At 39.7% G+C, this 19,796-nt stretch overlaps 1 protein-coding gene across 1 annotated transcript in view; it reads right to left on the bottom strand.

Moving 5' to 3' along the window:
• Positions 1-19,796, bottom strand: part of LOC139913763 (protein kinase C-binding protein NELL2-like) — a 155,018-nt gene that overhangs the window by 65,445 nt on the left and 69,777 nt on the right. The window contains exon 13 of the mRNA XM_078282228.1: positions 7,025-7,150. Coding sequence (XP_078138354.1) covers positions 7,025-7,150 — 126 coding nt within the window. The remainder of the gene's footprint in view (positions 1-7,024; positions 7,151-19,796) is intronic.

Consider the following 19,796-nt stretch of genomic DNA (forward strand, 5'->3'; position numbering starts at 1 on the left):
ATGCATGTGCTCACATTCTTGCACATGCATGACATGGAGCTGAATTTAGCCACCCTTGTCGGTCAGCTACAGGATCCTTTGACTTCCCCCTTGGCCACCACTAGGCTGCTCCCTGGATTATTTCATACGGTAACCTGACTGGGACATTTCCCTTATGCCGCCTGCAGACTACACGATTGTAGCCCTGATTTTCCCGTCCCAGACAAGTTTTTGAGATCGGGGACAAAAACTCCAGGTCAGAGCCAAATCGGTGCTTGTGCCCGTCACCGACACTCGTTAAGTATGAGCAGTTCAGAGACGCGTTCTGACCCAGTCTTGGAGCAGTCCCAGACGCCCCGACATTTTCAAACATGTTTGAAATTCTCGGCACAAAATCTGAACTGGTCTCATAGTTTGAGCAGCGTATGACAAGTCCTGAGGACGGCGATGAGCAACAGCCAATGAAAGCGCGACAGGAAACCAGGGGGCAAGGCGAAAACAACTGTCGCTGCAGAACAGAGTCCTTGCTGCCCAACCATTGTCTCCAACCATTTGCTCCTCCATATTCTGCGTTTTGTCCTCTTCTACCGTTTTCAGCCAATATAAATGCAAACACAACCAGTGGCCTCATTTAAATGCGACAAATTCAAGGTGTTAAGCAATTGGACTGGATGTCACAAGGTAATAAAATGATGATGCGTTACGACGCACGGGGCGCATTGGAGACGCCGGTGCCCGGCACACAGCCATCCGCTTCAGCCACCTGTTCACTGCCAGTCGCACCCATTTGTCTAGTCTGTTCTTAAGACTGTTATGCGGTTCTTATTCAAATTAAATTAATGTGAAATGTTGAAAGCAATGCGCTTCTTGGCGTCAACCTTCACATCGGACCATTTCTTTTTTCTTTTTAGGTTTATAAAGTGTCCGGCTTTCCGTCTGGTTCCGACTTTGACATTTTCTCACAGAGAATGGAATGACAAGCACATTTACATACACATCAGTATTCATTCAGGGCCACTTCTCGCGTGTGTTTTTGTGAGAAAACGGTGTATCGTTCTTTGCAGGGATTCCTCTAGGTGAAAGATCTTGTAATCTGTGCACCTCGTCTGCCCTCGGTTGTGTAGTGTGCGCACCGCTACGTCGACAAGACAACAGATTACAAGAAATAATGTTGTATAATGTGCGCGGTACAGCAATTTGGGGATTCTCAAAGTCGTGTAATCTGCATTTAGCATTAGGGCAAGCATTGTCCAAAGCCACATTCGTCTACGTCAAGGTACTATGGGAATTCATTTATATTAAAAAAATATTTCTATTATCTGGGGCAACAGACAGCTTGAGGACCAACATGACAGCAATTGTTGATTTTTCTATGATTTTTAGAAGCTATAACTGTGATAAATACCCACATAAAGTCATTTCTCAGCTATCGATTTTACAATGGTTCTGTATGGGGAAACTGGCCTTACTGCACCATTAGCTAGTGGCCGGGCCGTGGTACTGCAACTGCCTTAGCAGAATGACATAGGCACTGTAAGTAAGTTGGCTGAGTTGTGTGTTTAGCTTTAAGTTAACCTAGCCTTGGGTAAAGATTGGAGTTGTCGCTGAACATTCAAGATCTCCATTTTCCTACAAAAACAAGTGTGCGTAGAGGATGGCTGTATCGCGGTATTTTGTAGTAGCATGCAGAACTGATACTGATACTTGTTCAGTTGGTATTCAGGTTGTAAATACATGTGCAATGACTGTTATGGACATTTACAGCAAGCAATCAGTATGCATTAGTTCTTCAAATGGCAGACGATAAGTGGATATTAGCTTGACTAACTAGATTGCCAAGCAAACGCTTAAATCTCTTTTTATGATGTAATCTTTTCAGTCCCTGCCTATTCATCAGGATATTGTCTTGTACAAATTGATTTAGCTTCTAGGCTCAGCAGCACACTACAACAGCAGTTTAATATCTCAGCTTGGTATCACAGCAGAAAATATGGCTATAGATGCTATTAATCAACAAAACTGTAACTGGGTCTTTCAAATTCTACCTCTCTCTTCGTCTCGCTCTTCATCAAGACCTTCCTAACTGAGTCACACAGATGAAAACATTGTATTGAATTTGTGGAGCCGTGAGCTGGAACACTATAGACAGATGTCTTAAACAGTATGAGCACTGCTGAGAACTTACTACATGGTTAATCTAGTGTGTGTGTGTGTGTGTGTGTGTGTGTGTGTGTGTGTGTGTGAGTGAAAGAGAGGTATGTGAACATTTAATATTGTATCCTTATGAGTAGCTACAGAAAGTATTAAAATTAGATCATAAAGGTCATTAGTAATCACTATCATTTCCATCTCATTATTACCAAAGGCCTCACAGTAGGTATGCAAAGGTCCCAAGCAATAATGATTACTGCACCTTGATGAGATTTCCAATTAACTCTCCAGGAGATAAATGATAATAAACAGTGCGTATGTTATTTTATGCATCTAATTAATTACAGTGTCACATGTTTTATGCATAAATTATGAAGCAACAAGGACAAATCTGATTTACCCAGCTTCTTTTTGCTTACATTCAGTTAGTAATATGAGACAGCCACTGCCGCTGGCGCCTCATCTTCTGTTTTACTGAATTAATATTATGCGAGTGCCTTGCCTCGGGTAAAATATTAATCATATTCACCACGAGATAAGACAAATAAATAATTTGAATGCTAATGTTTTTTCTTGGGCTTTTGGACAATGTAATCTGCAGCCCTGGCCACTGCCTCAGATGTAATTACTTGACATGATAAGCAGCTCCATCATTAAAACACTGCCGTCGGTCGCACTGTCGTCCCAGAGAACAGATTGTCATTAGGCTGGAGGATAGAGGAGGAGAGAGGGAGGAGGAGAGGAGGAATTAAAGATAAGATGAGGGGGAGGGAAGGGAGGAACAGCTCATTGATGCAGCTACTGTATGTGCTAAATAAAGTGCCATTCACTTAAGATCACATTGTGTAATCAGTATCAATATAGTCAATATAGTATCAATCAATATCTAATTAGTACTTATTAATAATGAATTAATAATTAATAATTCTGCATGAATACTTTTTCTTGCATGAATACTTTGCAGAAGCACCTTTACAACTTCCAGTCTTCTTGGATATGTCTGGATCAGCTTGGTACATCTGGATTTGGGGGTTTCTCCCATTCTAATTTACAGATTAGCTCAAATTCAGTCACATTGGATGGAACCGCTATTTTCAAGTCATTCCACAGATTTTGAATGGGATCAAGTCTGGGCTTTGACTGGGCCACTCAAGGACTTTTACATCCTTATTGTGAAGCCTTTCCAGTATTGATTTGGCTTGGCTGGCTTGCATCACCCTAATCTAAGGTCTGAAGCAGGTTCTCCTCAAGAACTTGCCTATATGTGGCTTCATCCATTGTTCTCTCTATCCTTACAAGTGTCCCAGATCCTGCTGCTGAAAAGCCCCCCAACAGTATAATGCTGCCACCACCATGCTTCACGGTAGAGATGCTCCATGGTTTCCATCAGACATAGTGCTACACTGACTGTTGTCCTTCCAGCAATTTCCCAGCAATCTCCCATCGCTGACAAGGAACTCACAAGGTCATTCTTGCCGGGTTGATCAGTTTGGTCAGATGACCAGCTCTAGGAAGAATCTGGCTAGTTCCATATTTTTTCTGTTTCCTAATAATTGAGCCTACTGTGCTATTGTGAACTCCCCTCCAAACACTATAGAAACTGTTTTCTACCTTCTCCAGATCTCTTCCTCCTCACAATTCTGTCTCTGAATCCTACAGACAATTCTGAATGTCATGGGAGAGTTTCTACATGCACTGTCATCTGTGGGACCTTATATCAACAGATGTGTTTTGTTCTGAATCATGTCCAACCAGTTGAATTGGCCACAGGTAGACTTCAATCAAATCGCAAGGGCATTCAGACAAATTTGGATGCACCTTAACTGAGTTTGTAGAGTCACAAAGGTATTGAATACTTATTGACTTAAAACAGCTTTTCATTTGAATTAATTTGTAAATATAAAAAAACTCCTTGACATTATGGGTTATTGTATGTGGATCAGTGACAAAAAATCCCAATATATTCCATTCAGAATTTAGGCTGTAACACCGCAAAATATGACAATCAATTCCACAGTATATGCCGTGCAATTGTTGACTAATTTCAACAATAGGTGCTTACATAACTTTGATCCAGATTCACCTCATCTACTTTACTTTTGGTATTGGACAGATAAAATATAGAAACGAATATATGGGCCTTAGTGATATTAACATTTTAATTACCCCTAAAGGATTGTGGTTATGCTGGGCAGCTCCCAGTGGCCAGCAGTTGAAGACTGGGGTTTGTACTGGGCATTCTCCCAGTGTGAATGTGTGGAACTCAGAGGTGGGGACTAGAGTCACATGACTTGGACTTGAGTCAGACTCGAGTCACAATGTCAATTGCTTGACTTGATGCTTGACTTGACTGGATGCATGAAGAGAATACTTGAGACTTGACGTGATGTGGGTTCTGGTGACTTGGGACTTGATTTTGACTTGTACTTTGATGACTTGAAAAAGTTTCTAAAGTCTTGACAAACCAGTGCCAGCGAAGTGGTAATTTCGTGGCTCGCCATAACATGGCTTGCGCCAGAAGGGGCAGGGAGGGCACTAGAGGGGAGTGTCAGTACAAATCGGGTGGCATAGTGTAATTTTGGTGTTCAAAAATACGCTTGCGCCTGTGCTATTCTGTGCTATTTCCATGGCTTTTCAGGCTCACACACATATACACTCCAAAATCACATAAACCCCTTTGCTGTTATGCTTGCCTCTTTCACTTTGATATAAATTCTTTAACTAGTTTACATGCATATCAAAATGTGATTTTAATGTGGTTAAGGTAAAATAAACAGTAAGGAGAGTCTGTACTGGGTTAGATTAAGGTCACCACACCTACTGCCTTGATTCACAAAAATAGAGCCCAAGATCTTATGTTTGTGTAATTGACTTAGATTGAAAGTTAGGATATTTTTTTCACCAGACAACTGAATTTAAATTCTGTTTTCTGAATTTGTATGGAATGATTGAATTTACTGAAGTTGAAACTGATTATAGAAATCAAACTCATGATGCTCTTACCAAGTTTTTATACTATTAAAACCATATTGCATTGAACAGTCCTACATATTTTGTCTTTAAGATATTAAATTGATACTGGACTCTTGATTTGTTCTGACTTGACTTGGTGTTCCTCATTTAGATTTGAGACTTGACATTAATGACATGGATGTGACTTGGGCTTGACTTGGTAATCTACATTTAGACTTGGGACTTGACTTGAGACTTGTGCCTCAAGACTTGAGACTGGGGGTGTCCTGGTGGCTCAGTGGGATAAGACGCATACCATGTAAACGCAATGGCCCTCATTTATCAATCTAACGTAGAAACCAGCGCAGATCCGAGCGCAGAAATAATCTTACGACAGGGTTCACGTGTGATTCATGAAATGTTCGTATCTCGCCAATCACAGCGTAAGAATGATCGGGCATTGATAAATGTGGCGGCTGAAAACAATCGTCATTTAAATATCACGCCCCTAAATATTCTCGGTTTAGAGGCCTCGCCCCTAGAGTTTACGACATGGAGATGCGTAATACATCCAAGAAGAGAAACTTCTCCGACCTCGAAACAGAAACTCTAACATCGCAAGTCCAATTGAACCAATTAGTTCTATTTGGCAGCCTGAAAAGTGGCATCAAAGGAAGTCGGAAAAATGCAGTATGGAAAGAAATCACTGCTGCTGTCAACAGCGTTGCTGTCAACAATCGAACTCCAGCTGAGGTTTGAATATTTCATTTATACATCCGTGATATGTATAGCCTATATATATAATAGTAATATAATAGCTTATATCGCAATTCTTTACATTTAGGTGAAGAAAAAATGGTCAGACCTCAAACAAGTAGGCTATCTCAAAATGAAAGAGAAATTAATCTTACACCAGAAAACTGTTAACCCCGTTAATTGCAAACAATTTGAAAATACCTATTTATGTTAGGGATAGGCTATATGACACATAGTCGATGTAGGCCTTTACAAAATAGAATATTTTGCCATAGGCTACATATTTTTAAGTGATGAATATGTGGCTGCATATGCTTAGATGCCAGTCAGAATATATGGTCTAATAACAATTCTCAGACTCAGCCAGATTTACTATGCTGCACCGCAAGTCCACGCTGACTCGAAAACTTGCGTACACGAGTTGAGACTTGACGTGAGATTTGATAGCAGCCTCCGCTCACGTCCAAATTGATAAATGCAGAGCTTTGCGTGGAAATGACCGTACGCCCAGTTTTCTGTCGTACGTTCATTTCGTAAATGAGGGCCAATGTCTCTGGGTTCAGATCTGACCCAAGACCTTTGCCGCATGTCATCCTTCTCTTTCTCTCAATCTTTCCTGTCTCTCTCAACTTTGAACTGTCTAATAAAAAGTGAAATTGCCAAAAAATAATCTTAAAAAAAAAAGACTTGAGACTGACTTCAGACCTGAGCAAAGTTAACTTGGTCACACCTCTGCTGGAACTGTATGAATGTTAAGTAGGGTGGAGCTGGAAAAGAGCTCTGTCAACCTTCCCTAGATAAATAAAGGTTTAGAAAAAATTAAACATCTGCTGAAAATCTTCTGCTTTAATAAGTTCTACTACAGTTTAAAGGTGCTCCATGTATCATTTTGCCATCAATAAATCATCACCATATTCATTTTGAGACATTAGCAGAATTATCTTAAACGAACGAGACCATCACTGAGAAGATTGGCAGCCTGTACCGGCCTCTACATTGCATTTTACATTGTGAGCCATAGCCATTATGACCCAAAGGGATATTGTTCATAAAACAGTGTGTGTGTGTGTGTGTATCTATAACATGTGTGTGTATATACGCATATAGAGGAGAGGAAGAAAGAGAAGCCAAACAAGAGTATGTGTTATATGTATGTGTCTTAGAATGTGTATGCAGTGTGAGTCACCTGTGCAGGAGTAGTCGTCGATACGAATATATCCATCATGGCAGATACACATGAAGGATCCAGGAGTGTTAACACACATTGTATTCTCTCTGCAGTAGTGCTTCCCCTCCGCACACTCGTCAATATCTGCAATGAAACACACACACACACACACACACACACACACACACACACACACACACACAGGGTCAAACAGAATGATCAGTGAAGGTCAGCTTCTCTGGAAAGGTCATCTTTTGTGACAGCCAGCTAACCCAGTATATGCCTGTTAGCCTTGCAAACTATTAATTCTCATTCATTTTGTAGTGAAAGCAGAGAGAGACTAATATGTTAAAACTTGACATGGTTAACATCATAACAGACTAACAAAATTAAATAGGAGATAAGACATATGTTGAGGTTTGATGCTAAAATACATGGTTTGGATGGGAAACTGTATCATGCTAGTTTGTTTTTCTTTTTTTTTTTTGTTTTTCCCTTTATTTTCACCTAACCTGTCCCTGAGTAACTATAAAATACATTAATAGCAGATCTTTCTAAAACCACCAATGTACATAATTGGGCCAGTTACAATCCCACCTTGGAAGCTGAAATCATCTGTAGGTACAAGGCCAATAAAGATGTTTAGACTTTTAACATCTCAGACTGGTGTTCATTTTGTCCATATTCATCCAGGGAGAGTTTTCTCAGCGTGTAATGCTTCACACTCAAACAGACTAGGGTTTGATCAATGTGGTTATTGAAGGCTGATAGCTGATATTTTGTACCAGTATTTAAATTTGGCTATCTTCATGCCTAAAAATTACAAAAAATACAAGTGTTCAGTGTTTCTCCTTGAATGTTATTCTTGTCAGGGTGGAAAAGCCTCTGAAACAGCATTTAGACCATTATAGGACACGTTCCTCTCTAAATTTTCCACATTTCTGTCTGACTTTGCTGTTTCCTATGGCAATATAATGATCCCAGGGGATTTTAACATACACACTGATAACAAAGCTGATCCTTTAACCAAGGCCTTCACAGTCATAGTTGAATCAATTAATGTTACTCAAAATGTATGCAGGGCGACACATGTTCATTCTCCTTCTGGAATAGAAGCCTCACAATCCACCTCCAAATCCATGTGCTATCAGACCATTTTCTTCTTACTTTTGAAATTGTTCTAACCTCACCCCAATTTCCTGATACTAATTTCATCTTCAGTCAGTGTCTAAATTTTGACACCTCTGCTAAGCTTGCAAATAGTCTGCATGGTTCCTTTAAACATTTCCCTAATTCATCAAATCAGCTGATCCACTCAAAGTCGATCATATGACCCAGTGCAATTCAACAATCAAGGATGCCCTTGACAATATGGCACCACTAAAAACAGAAGCTCAGTGTAAAAAAATTGGCATTCCGACAGTACCGACAGTACAGCCCTGAAAAAATACTGCTTAACTAAACTTGAAATCTTCCGTCTAGCATGGAAAAAAATTTTCTTAATTACAAACAGACTATCTAAACAAACAGGCAAAGTTATCATATCACTCAACCCTAATTGCAGAAAATAAACACAATCCAAAGTTTCTTTTTAATACAGCTGCTAGGCTGACGGAATCCTCAACATCAGTATGCAACTTAGTGTCTCCCCATGTAACAGCCTACAACTTTATGAACTTTTTTGACAGCAAAATAGAATTAACAAGACAAAATATAGCATCTTCTATTGAACCAGATCTTGCCAGCCCCAATAGTTCACAGCTACTCCAGTGCCATCTGGGCATAGTCACACATAGTAACCAGTATCGTACTTTAGACCCCTAACCACAAAACTGGTGAAGAAACTTCTTCCCACTCTTGGTGATACCATTCTGGCAATAATAAATGGACTTATGTCTGGTTCAGTACCCAGTTCCTTCAATGTTGCAGTTACACACCATTGCTTAAAAAACATTTCTCGACCCTGATACTCTGAAAAACTCTTAAAATTATCTAGGCCTACCTCCTACTTAACTTTTTTATAAAAAAAAAAAAAAAATTAGGATTTCAGATCTGGTTTTAGACCCCATCATAGCACTGAAAAAGCTCTTGTGAAGGTTTGTAATGATTTACTGATAGCATCTGATCCAAATCTCCAATCCACTCTCATCCTTCTTCACATAATAAATACGGTCGATCATATCATCCTTCTTTACCAGCTGTGTAGTTAACACCTCTACCCCCCTCCCTGGTGAGCTGAACACATTCTATGCTCGGTTTGAAGCCAGCCCTCTTTACATCTCAGAGGCTGATGTGCGCGAGTGAATATCCGTAAGGCTGCCAGCCCAGACGGCATCCCGGGACCGCTTTTATACTCACTGTAATTGTGATGTGACAATAAATCTTGAAACTTTAAACTTGAAACTTTATGGACTAGACTAGGTTGTGTTCTGTACCAGGTGTGGCTCATTAACCACCATGTAGGACCAAAAGTCTGTAGGACATCGTCCCACAAGGACCGGAATTGAAGAACCCTGGACTAGAGACTAGAAAACTAAAATGCTAAACATTGGTCCTACAAACCACCAATCTTCATCTGTAAGCCAGGCCCTAAACATTGATGACTGTCATCACAGCTCATCCCACCATCAGAAATCTTGGAGTAACATTTGAATTAGACCTCTTCATTGATTGCCACAGCAAAAATATCTTTAAAGTAGCCTATTTCCACCTATGTAACATAGCAAAAATTTGTCTCTTCCTCCCATGCCTTTGCCACATCAATATTGGATTACTGTAATGCATGTCTGGCTGCACAAATGCTCTCATCAACAAGTTACAATTAATTCAATACTCACCTGCACCTACAAGGCAGTGAATGGACTAGCTCCATCATACCGCTCTGCGCCCTACACACCTGCCTGTCCTCTCACATCTAGCAATGCTGGGCTTCTGGCTATCCCCACTATCAAAAAAAAAGACGAGGTTTCTCTGAGTTGAAAATTGAAAGCCATGCTTGAGGGCTCTGCTGTATAAAGGCTTGTTATCCCCCAACTTTCTGCTGTGCCCAGACTCTTTTCATCTGTCTGTGGGGAAGTCAACCTGCGAAAAAGCCATGCTTCCTATTTCTAGCCTCAAACACAGAGTAGCACAGAGAGGACGTTTCATTTTTTCTTTATTCTTTAATTAATTTGTTTTCCAGCTGACTCCCTGTCTCTGTGCACTGTCTGTAGTCTTCCTTCTTTTTTTAAGCCCAAAAGCATGTAATCCATGATAAGCTTCAACCAGTTTGGCATTTGCTAAATTGTCTCACCTGGGATTTTTTTACATGGGTCCCTGGCTTGGCAAACTGTTTTTTTTTAATTTATATTCTTTATTGCATAGTTCAAAGTAGAGAAAGACAGGAAAGATTTGGAGATGACATGAGGTCTTGGGCTGGATTTGAACCCAGAATGTCATGTTCCTACATGGTATGTGCCTTAGACCACTAAGCCACCAGGACGCCCCTGGTGTGGCAAACCTATATGCTTTATCAACACAGCTAAACTGAACATGATGCATTGGCTGCTAGTCACAGCTAAAAACACGCTCAACCTTGACAAGCTTCATCTACCAGACATGTCTTCAGAGGTTTTTCTCTTGCTCTCCCTCACACACACACACACATACAGACACACACAGACACACAAAGGTACACAAACACACACACACACACTTCCCTGCTCTCTTTCTCTCGCTGATCCTTCTCTTTGTTGCACACAATTTGCAAATACCCACCAACATCCTTTGTTATTGCAGGCGATGTTTACATAGTCAGTAAATTTTAGTAATTAAACAGAACATCTCTGTGTAATCTAAATGCCATTGAATGCACTAGGAATGTACTGTACAATATAGGTCAGGTCCCAGAATGACTGAGGAGGTATAGGACAGCTCAGGACAGCCTGGCAGGAGGTTAGTTTCTACACTGTAAAAAGGGATTTGGGTTTTTAGTCAGATGGACTAGTGTAATCATGCTGAGTGAACTCATTGCCCATTACAACAAAGTAAGATGAGTTACAACAACTTCAACTTGAAAAAAGACTTGAAAACTCATAATAATCCGTTCAATTAACTTGATAAAATACGTCAGCCTCGGCATTTTCTGTCACACGCATGCGCCCGCAATATGACGTCATGGTCACATGACTCGCAGTGTTGCGCACTCTGAAATCCAGCAAAGAAGTTGGCCGCCATTTCCTCAGAGCTGGGACCGTCGTTATCAAGTAAGTACATTTAAATTTAATCTAGCTAACGTTAGTTCATCAGTAGGCAATGCGAATTAATCATCTAGTCTCTCTCTCAGACGGTCCGTCACCACAACTTTTGATGCACATTTCATGTTTAGTTCGTTTTGAAAATACGTTAGCATGTTAGCGAGCTAGCCGTGGTTGGAAATTATGAGCTGCCCGAGTGAAATGGAGAGGATTTGAGGACATCTATAGGCTGAAGTGCGTGAAGATTTTTTTTTTCCTTTCCAAGTATCTACAAGAATGTTTGTTTGTGTTCAGCTCGAGCTCAACCTGCCGATTTTGAAAGGACAGCGGTGAGCGGAAGGAAGGCGACTAGCGCCATCTTGGCTGTTTTAACGAGTAACGTTACAACAGGGGAGAACAGAGGGCTGTCAGGTGGATATGCATATGGCGCATATGCATCGAAATAAACGGTGATATGGTATAGATTCTACTTTAGCTTCAGTTAGCTTCAGCTTACATGCATGATATTGGTCAGCCTGCTTACTGTGTGGGAGAAACGGGCTCCCGATCTCAGTGGAGAAACAAGATGGCGGAGAAAAAGAAACTTAAATTTCTGGCTCTGTGTTCCTGTGATGTGCCACGGCCAATAGCTCACCTCCCTTCCTAACAACATGTTTAAAGCACATTTGTGATTATTGATATCTGGTTTTTTTTAAAAGCCAAGCTGCCCTCAACACACACCAGTAAAAGGTAATTTAAAATTGAAATTTATTAAATTTTCCATTCATTCTTATTTATTTTGCTTGAGTAAAGACTCATTAGTAGGGTAATCGTCCCTATTAAGCCCACCAAATCCGCTTTTCAGACATTTTTAATATATACTGCCCCAATTTAAGTGAGAACATTTTAGTTAAAATGAAAGTCTAATCTCTCATTTGAAGTGTCAATAATTAATTTATACCAATTTCTAATGTTTTTATTGTTTAATTTGTCAAAATATGTCAAAAGTCTGGCATGGGCTTAATGGGTACCTAACGTACAATATCACTGATATTTAAATATAGGTATTAATTATCTGGATTATGGAGCTTATTCATCAGGTGAGGTCAAAATTAGGGAGGAAAATGGTTCAAAGGTCAAAAGGGAGAAAATCCCCATTGAAACACAGTCAAGTGGGCTTAATGGGAGCAGGTGGGCTTAAAGGGAACATCAGTGAATTTATGGCTAAAAGACAGAATATTTTATTATATGCACATGACATTAAAAAAACAACTATATGAAATAAATCTATATATGGTGCACTAACATAACATGAAAAGTATAAATTGATCATGCAGAGAAGTAATTAGCTATACTCATTTACATCCACCCCAGACAGTGTGATTTTTTTGCTAGCGTCCCCTTTAAGCCCACCAGGTAAAAATGTTAATTAAAAAATAAATAAAGATAAACATACACATTTATCAGTCTATTTAACAGTATAATAATATAAACTGCATACAAAAATGTAAACTATACATGCTTATCATGCTTTATGTCATTGCAATGAACCATACTATGCAGCTACTGTATTGATGCAGCATGTGGTCTGTTTGCTAGCATGCTAAAACTCATATTTTGATTTCAAAAGAAACAATATTTCTAATTCAAGTAATATTCTAACATATATCTTATTCAAAACACTAATCACTTAAATTTTGATTACAAATGAGTATTTACTAAGTTTTTTTGCAACTTCTTCTGGGATCAGCAGGCACATGTCACACATGTGCTTCGATAACTCAATATCGACAAATCTGATTGGCTTACAATAAAAAGTGTCATTTATGTAACAAGCAGCTTCATTGGAAGAAACATCACACAGCAAAAAATGATGTTTTTTTTTATTTGACTCAGAAGTTGCAAGTGGGCTTATATGGTACGTGGGTTTAATAGGGACGTTTACCCTACATTCAGTGTGCTACTATCTTGCTGTTTCTAGCACTCGTTTTTTGGGCTGTCCTTCGACTGAAAAGTCACCCTTGTGCTTCCCTTTGTATGTTGACTTCACCAGTACTTAACTCTGAATAAAAAATCATCTGTTAAATGAATTTATTGTAAAATAAAAGGTGAAGCCTTCGCCTCCCCCCCTCCTTCACTGAACACACATAATCAGTTTTGCTTCTGTTTTTGCAATGTAATCACTTGTCATTCAATTGAGTTTCATGGCCAAGTGGGTCCGCTTTCTAATAAACTGAACAGTGTCTACATGTCTGGATACATTAAAATCTGGATTGCAAAAACATTTTTCTTAGAGAAGAGTACGTGGACTCTTATTTTACTGTGTTTTGTGCTGATAACCATAGATGTTAACGTTTTTCTTTTTCTTTTTTCTGTACAGGATCACTTCAGTGCAGGCTGTGCGGTGTGGGGAAATTGCCCTTCAATGAGGTGGTCCTGCAAGTGTTGTAATTACTCCTCACCCAGCCAACGCACACTAATTGTCCATTACAAACTGAAGCACTGTCATCAGGCAAGGAACTGTCCTCTTCCCTGTGTCTATGCAGACTGTGTGTGCTCCTTCAGGACAGAATCATCTCTGAAAAAACATTTAACTAGAGACCATAGTCAAGCCCGTTCAGAGCGGGTGACCTCAAGGTTAAATTGTGAACTGTGCAATTTCTCAGAGAGTTGTAGTGATACACAGTATTTTGCGCATCTGAAAATACACATACACAATAAGGAAAAAGTGAAATGTCCCTTTTAAAGACTGTAGTTTTCAGTCCAGCGTATACAGTACTTTTCATGCACATAAGAGCAGGAAACATCACCTCTGTACCATTGACAATTTTCATACAAACTTGTATCAAACTTGTACTCCAGGCACTTCAAACTCTGAAAGTACAGACTTTGAGACACATTCGGACCATCTAGACTTAACAACAGATGATTACATAGAGGATCAAGACCTGCATGATTTGCTTCAACATAAAGTTGCATCTCTCTTACTGCGTATGCAAACAATTTTACATGTGTCTAAGACAACAACTCAGGAAATTATAAATGAGCTTTGTAGTATTAGCTCAGTTGTGGAAGAGTGCACACCAAAAGTAATTGAAAGTGTACTGATCAAGCACAATTGTGCAGTAAACAGTGCAGTCACCACTGCTATAACAGAGATAGTTAAAAAAAGCAAACCCCCTAAGTTTCCTGTCAAAGGACGGACCTTTTGGCTCTGAATACAAAAGAGCAACTTTTTACAAGAATAATTTTAAAGTGATTGAGCCAATTGAATATGTTTTAGATGCATCTTCCAGACGGAAATGTGTTTATATTCCAATTTTGAAAGTCTTGACAGAGCTGTTAAATCGTAACGATGTGTTAGATAAAGTCTTGGAGACAGAACACAGGGAAACTGTTGGACACTTGTCTCAGTATAAAACATACAGAGACGGTCTATATTGCAAAGAGAATATTTTGCTCTCATCAGAAGATCTAAGCATTGCCCTAGGACTGTATATAGATGACTTCGAGGTTTGCAACCCATTAGGAACATCCAAAAAAAAACATAAGGTCTGTGCAGTCTATTGGGTCATTTCAAATTTACCAATACGGTATAGGTCATCTGTACAGTCGATCTATCTCGCATGTCTGTGTTATAGCAATGATGTGAAGAACTACGGGTATGGTGCCATTCTTGAACCACTGCTAAAAGACCTTGGAGTACTTGAGCAGCAAGGATTGTATGTTCAGAAATTGGGAACAACTGTTAGAGGTACTGTGCTATATGTGTCCGTAGACAACTTGGGGGGCCCACTCGCTTGCTGGATTTCAAGAGAGTTTTAATGTTGACAAATTTTGCCGGTTTTGTTTAGCTAGTCGGCAAGATATTGACCTTCATGAGGTTAAGGAGGGAGTGTTTCCTCTCCGGACAGTTGAAGCTCACAAACACGACCTTCTGGAATTGAACAGACATCACTTAGTTTCCCTGAATGGAGTAAAGAGAGACTGTGTTCTCAATAGACTTTCTCATTTCCACACAATCCAGGGCTTCCCCCCAGATTTTATGCATGACCTTTTTGAAGGAATAGTGCCAAGGGAGTTAAGTCTATGTATAAAGTCTCTGATATCCAAACAGTACCTTACAATAGATTATCTGAATTCCATCATTGAATCCTTCCCTTTCAAGTTTACGGATAAAACCAACAGACCGCAACCAATTTCAAAGTCTTTTGCATTGAAAAATTCTATTGGTGGGAATTGCCACGAGAATTGGACACTATTGAGGCTACTGCCGTTGATGATCGGTCATGTTATACCAGAAGATGACAAAACTTGGCAAATTCTATTAGATTTGAAAGAAATAGTTGAACTACTGGCTAGTGGACATTTTTCGGATGAGACATTGTCGTACTTGGAGTGTAAAATCTCCGATCACAGGTGCCTATTAAAAAAGGTGTTTCCCAATTTCCACCTTCTGCCCAAGCACCACTTTTTGGAACATTATCCGGAACTGATTCGAAGATTTGGGCCCCTGATTGATTTCTGGACTATTAGGTTTGAAGCAAAGCATAGCTTTTTTAAAAGGGTGGTGCACGATTCTCACAATTTCAGAAAGATCTTGCTCACTCTAGCAACAAAACACCAGCTTTCTTTAGCTTACCATCTAGACTTGCCAAGTCTTTTCAGACCTAATCTGGAAAGTTGGACACATTGTGGTTGTTTCACCTGATACACTAGAGCGCTCTATGAAGCAGGCTGTAGAGCTGAAATATGGAAACATAACTCTTGTATCTCTTGCAACCCATGCCTGCCTCTATGGCACCAAGTATTCAGAGGGTATGTTTCTGTCCGTGGGACACACCAGTGGCCTGCCTGACTTTGGGAAGCTAGTTAAAATTGTAGTTGCGTCCAGCAAAGTGTCTTTCATCATTGAACTGTATCAAGAATGGTACATAGAGCACCTGCAGAGTTATGAGCTGATGAAAAAACAATCTTCTGAACTGCAGATTGTGGAATCACATGAACTAAATGGATATCAACCCCTGTATCCATACATAAGAGCAGGCAAACTGATTGTCACACCAAAAGCTTTCTTGCTTCACTAAGGTATAGTTGAACTGTTATTTTACTTTACATGGTGTATACAATATTCATAATCATATAGAGCAGATTCCCCTGAAAAAGAAGATATGCAGTATGTCCATAAACATAAAAACAGTATAAACTGAGAAGAAACTGGAGTAAAGGACAAAAAAAAGTAGAAAACGGCTCAGAGTTCAAAGAGTTAAAGAAGTTGGAATGCAAAAACTAATGAAAGTATGTTTATCGGCTTTATTGTTCATTTTGTCTTTTCTCTGATTCTTTTTTCTCCATCTCCAGAGAAGTCCTGAGAGTTTCTCACTCAAAGGAAGATGCTGTTGCGAGTGATAATTTCACCACAGGACATCAGGAAGCTCCGATTGGACTCAGTTCCAGATTCGGTTGATGGCCTGAAACTGGTGTTGAAAAACAAATTGCAGTTACACTCCTCGTTTGACCTTCAATATGAAGATGAGGACTTCCAAGACTTCTGTAACCTCACTTGTGTTGACGATCTACCCAAGGAGAAGGTTACATTGAAAGTCAATTTCTGCTCCGCTGTCTCCACAGACTCAAGTTTGGACAATTTAAGTTTAGGTTTACCATCATCTCCGTCAACATCCTCTTCATTGAGCAGCCATTCAGAGTCCTTTGGAGGTCGTTCACAGCCATGGCCATCTCTCTTTCCCCTTCCCACCTTCTCGTATGATGTTGAGCTGAGGCTCAGGCAAGGCAATGATGCTTTCAGAAAAGATGGAACACTTCTATCCATTTCAAGGGACATGAAGTCTGAGATTCTGGAGAAAATTGCTGAAACAATATATTCAACGCCTACCCTGATAATGAAAAATTTGAGAGTGTAGCCATTGCACTCATTGAAAAACACCCTTGCCTAAAAGAACCTAGCTCCACATCTGAATGGTATGGATGGAAACTAAGTATAAAGTTTAAGATGGGCAATTACAGGCAGAAATTGAGAGATGCAGGCTGTCAAGAGCTGAAGGTAAATTCCGAGAAGAGAGGTCCTGGGGACACGCGAGGGAAGAGAAACAAAGTAAAGAAACCCAGACGGTCTGAAACAAACTTCCTTCCAGATCTCCCCCAGGGAAGAGACAGAAAAAATCTTGAAGAAGAGCGAGCAAAGATCGCCCAAGAGATGAGAAAAACAACCCCAAACCTGGCCTTCATTCATGATGCAATGAACGCCACATATGCATTGAGAAGACAGGAGATTGTTGAAGAGGAGCCACCTGTGTCCGAAATGAAAGTCAGATGGCCTGCGCTTTTTACTGAAAGACAGGTAAAGTGTGCAAGTTTTTGTTGGCTTTGAATTTTACCAACATAAAATATTAGGCTTCAAAGATGTGCTGTAGCAACAGGCATGACAAATTAATAATGTTCTTATATTTCATATATTGCATGTTCAATTGAAATTTTTAAATGGTTTCACATCTATAGGCTCGTGCAATACCAAATATTACATCTGGGCAGCTTGCTGAAATGTGAACATTTAGGTCACTTTTAACTTGGACTAAAATGATGTAATGCCACTGCACTAAAATTATGTAATGTCACTTCTTCATATAGATCATCAAGGAATTCACCAGGCTGATGTCGATGGACCTCAATTCGTTCTATGAGTGTCTGGACAGCCATCTGCAGAAACTCCTTCAGTTATTCAGGTCAAAGCGCTTCGAGGGGATTAAAGAAATGGCATCCTTAATGGAGAGCCTCGACAAGGATGTAAGTACATTTCTTTACTTTAAAATACTTTGAGGCAATAGAGCTGCCTTTCCAAATTCATTCTATGTTCACGTGTAAACTCAATGTAATTGTTACGACTGGTGCAAGAAGGGCAACAGGGATACAGGGGAAGGACCCAAATGCAGACGTCTGAGGCAGAGCTTGATGCAGTTCAATGATTTAATAAACAATATGGAGGTACAAAGGCTTACGGGATGGTGAGGCAGGCAAGGGTCACCGATACAGAGGCTAGAGAGCAAGACATGAAGCACATGGCAACTTAACAATCTGGCAGAGAACAATGGAAGTGGACCGGTATCTGGGCATCTGGTGGACAGCTTGAGGATGGCAGGTCTGGGGAGTTGGAGGAAAGTACATGGCCTGGGAGAAGTGAGCAGGGGCTGGAGACAGAGAGCAATGCAGAGGGCTGGGGATGAGAGAGTGTGGCTGCAGATTGTGACAGTAATGTTCTCAAAATAACGTGAATATGTATTTGAACACTTTCTGTCACTATTTACTGAGGCTTTAGATTGTATATTTTCATTAAATTTAGTTCAAATCACCAGAATGTCTTGGGGAGTGAGGGGGTTATATAATTCAATAAGCAATAAGCAACTGTATTTATGTATCTTATGTGTTTTGGCAGGCATCGAACCAAAGGAAGAGGGCAGCAGCGTTGCAGGGCCTACCATGGTACATGAGGGAGAATCCTTATACATTCATGAAGATGTGTGAGGTAAGCGGCGAAATGTCATTCAAGATGATCCAAAAAAACTAATTCACAATGAGCAAGGTTCAGGGTTCCCATGGTCATGGAAAACCTGGAAAAGTCATGGAATTTCAAAATCTCGTTTTCCAAGCCTGGAAAAGTCATGGCAGGGCTGTATGTTAACTTTTTTTGCACATAGCACTGGTGCTACAGAGGTTAATAGTTTTGTAGCACAGGTCACAAAACTGTAGCACGAGTATAAAACGTCTGTTGCCATCTCTAAAAACAACCACAAGTAGTGCAGTTCATCACTTAAACAGGTATGTGACTGGCAAAGGACATTAATGTTGCATACAGGGCACACAAAATCCAAACCTTAACAAGAAATGTTTTCAGACAAACATTTTCTTTATTTGCCCATAATGGAAAATTGAATGAATAGAAAAGGGGGCACTATTTTCAGTCTCTTGCTCCAGTATACTGTGTGCCACTGTATACTGTTTAATTGACACAAAAACAATCATTATAAACAATCATTCAATACCTTCATGCTGACTTGACAATATTAGTGAAAATTATGATAAAAAAATTATACTAAATTAATGTAGCACACTTATTTTGATTGCTAATGTGTAATTTATTTATTTTACATAAATATTTTACATTATGGCATTTTCTTCAATAGCTTCCATGTAATGTGATGCAGTGACTCTAAAGCACTAAAATCCAATATAAAGAGGTGTGTCCTACTTGTCCAGTGTAGTAATAATTTCTGGTATTGATTCAGAGTCACCGCCTCACATTACATGGAAATTCTATTAGGGATCCTTGAAAAGTCATGGAAAAGTTTTGAAATTTTATCCATGAAAATGTGTGGGAACCCTGAGGGTTACACTTGTCGTTTCATGTGTCCTCTGTGTGTATGCACTATATGACAAAGCATCTCTAAAGCACAGGCACCTTTGTTGTTGTTTTTTGTTTGTTTTTGCATGAAGCTAACGGATCCTGAAGAGGACGTCATCAAGGGAATGGTGATTGGAATCCTTTTAGTCGTTGAAGATGT

Source organism: Centroberyx gerrardi, chromosome 24, assembly GCF_048128805.1.
Source record: "Centroberyx gerrardi isolate f3 chromosome 24, fCenGer3.hap1.cur.20231027, whole genome shotgun sequence".
In the NCBI taxonomy this organism is placed as follows: domain Eukaryota; kingdom Metazoa; phylum Chordata; class Actinopteri; order Beryciformes; family Berycidae; genus Centroberyx; species Centroberyx gerrardi.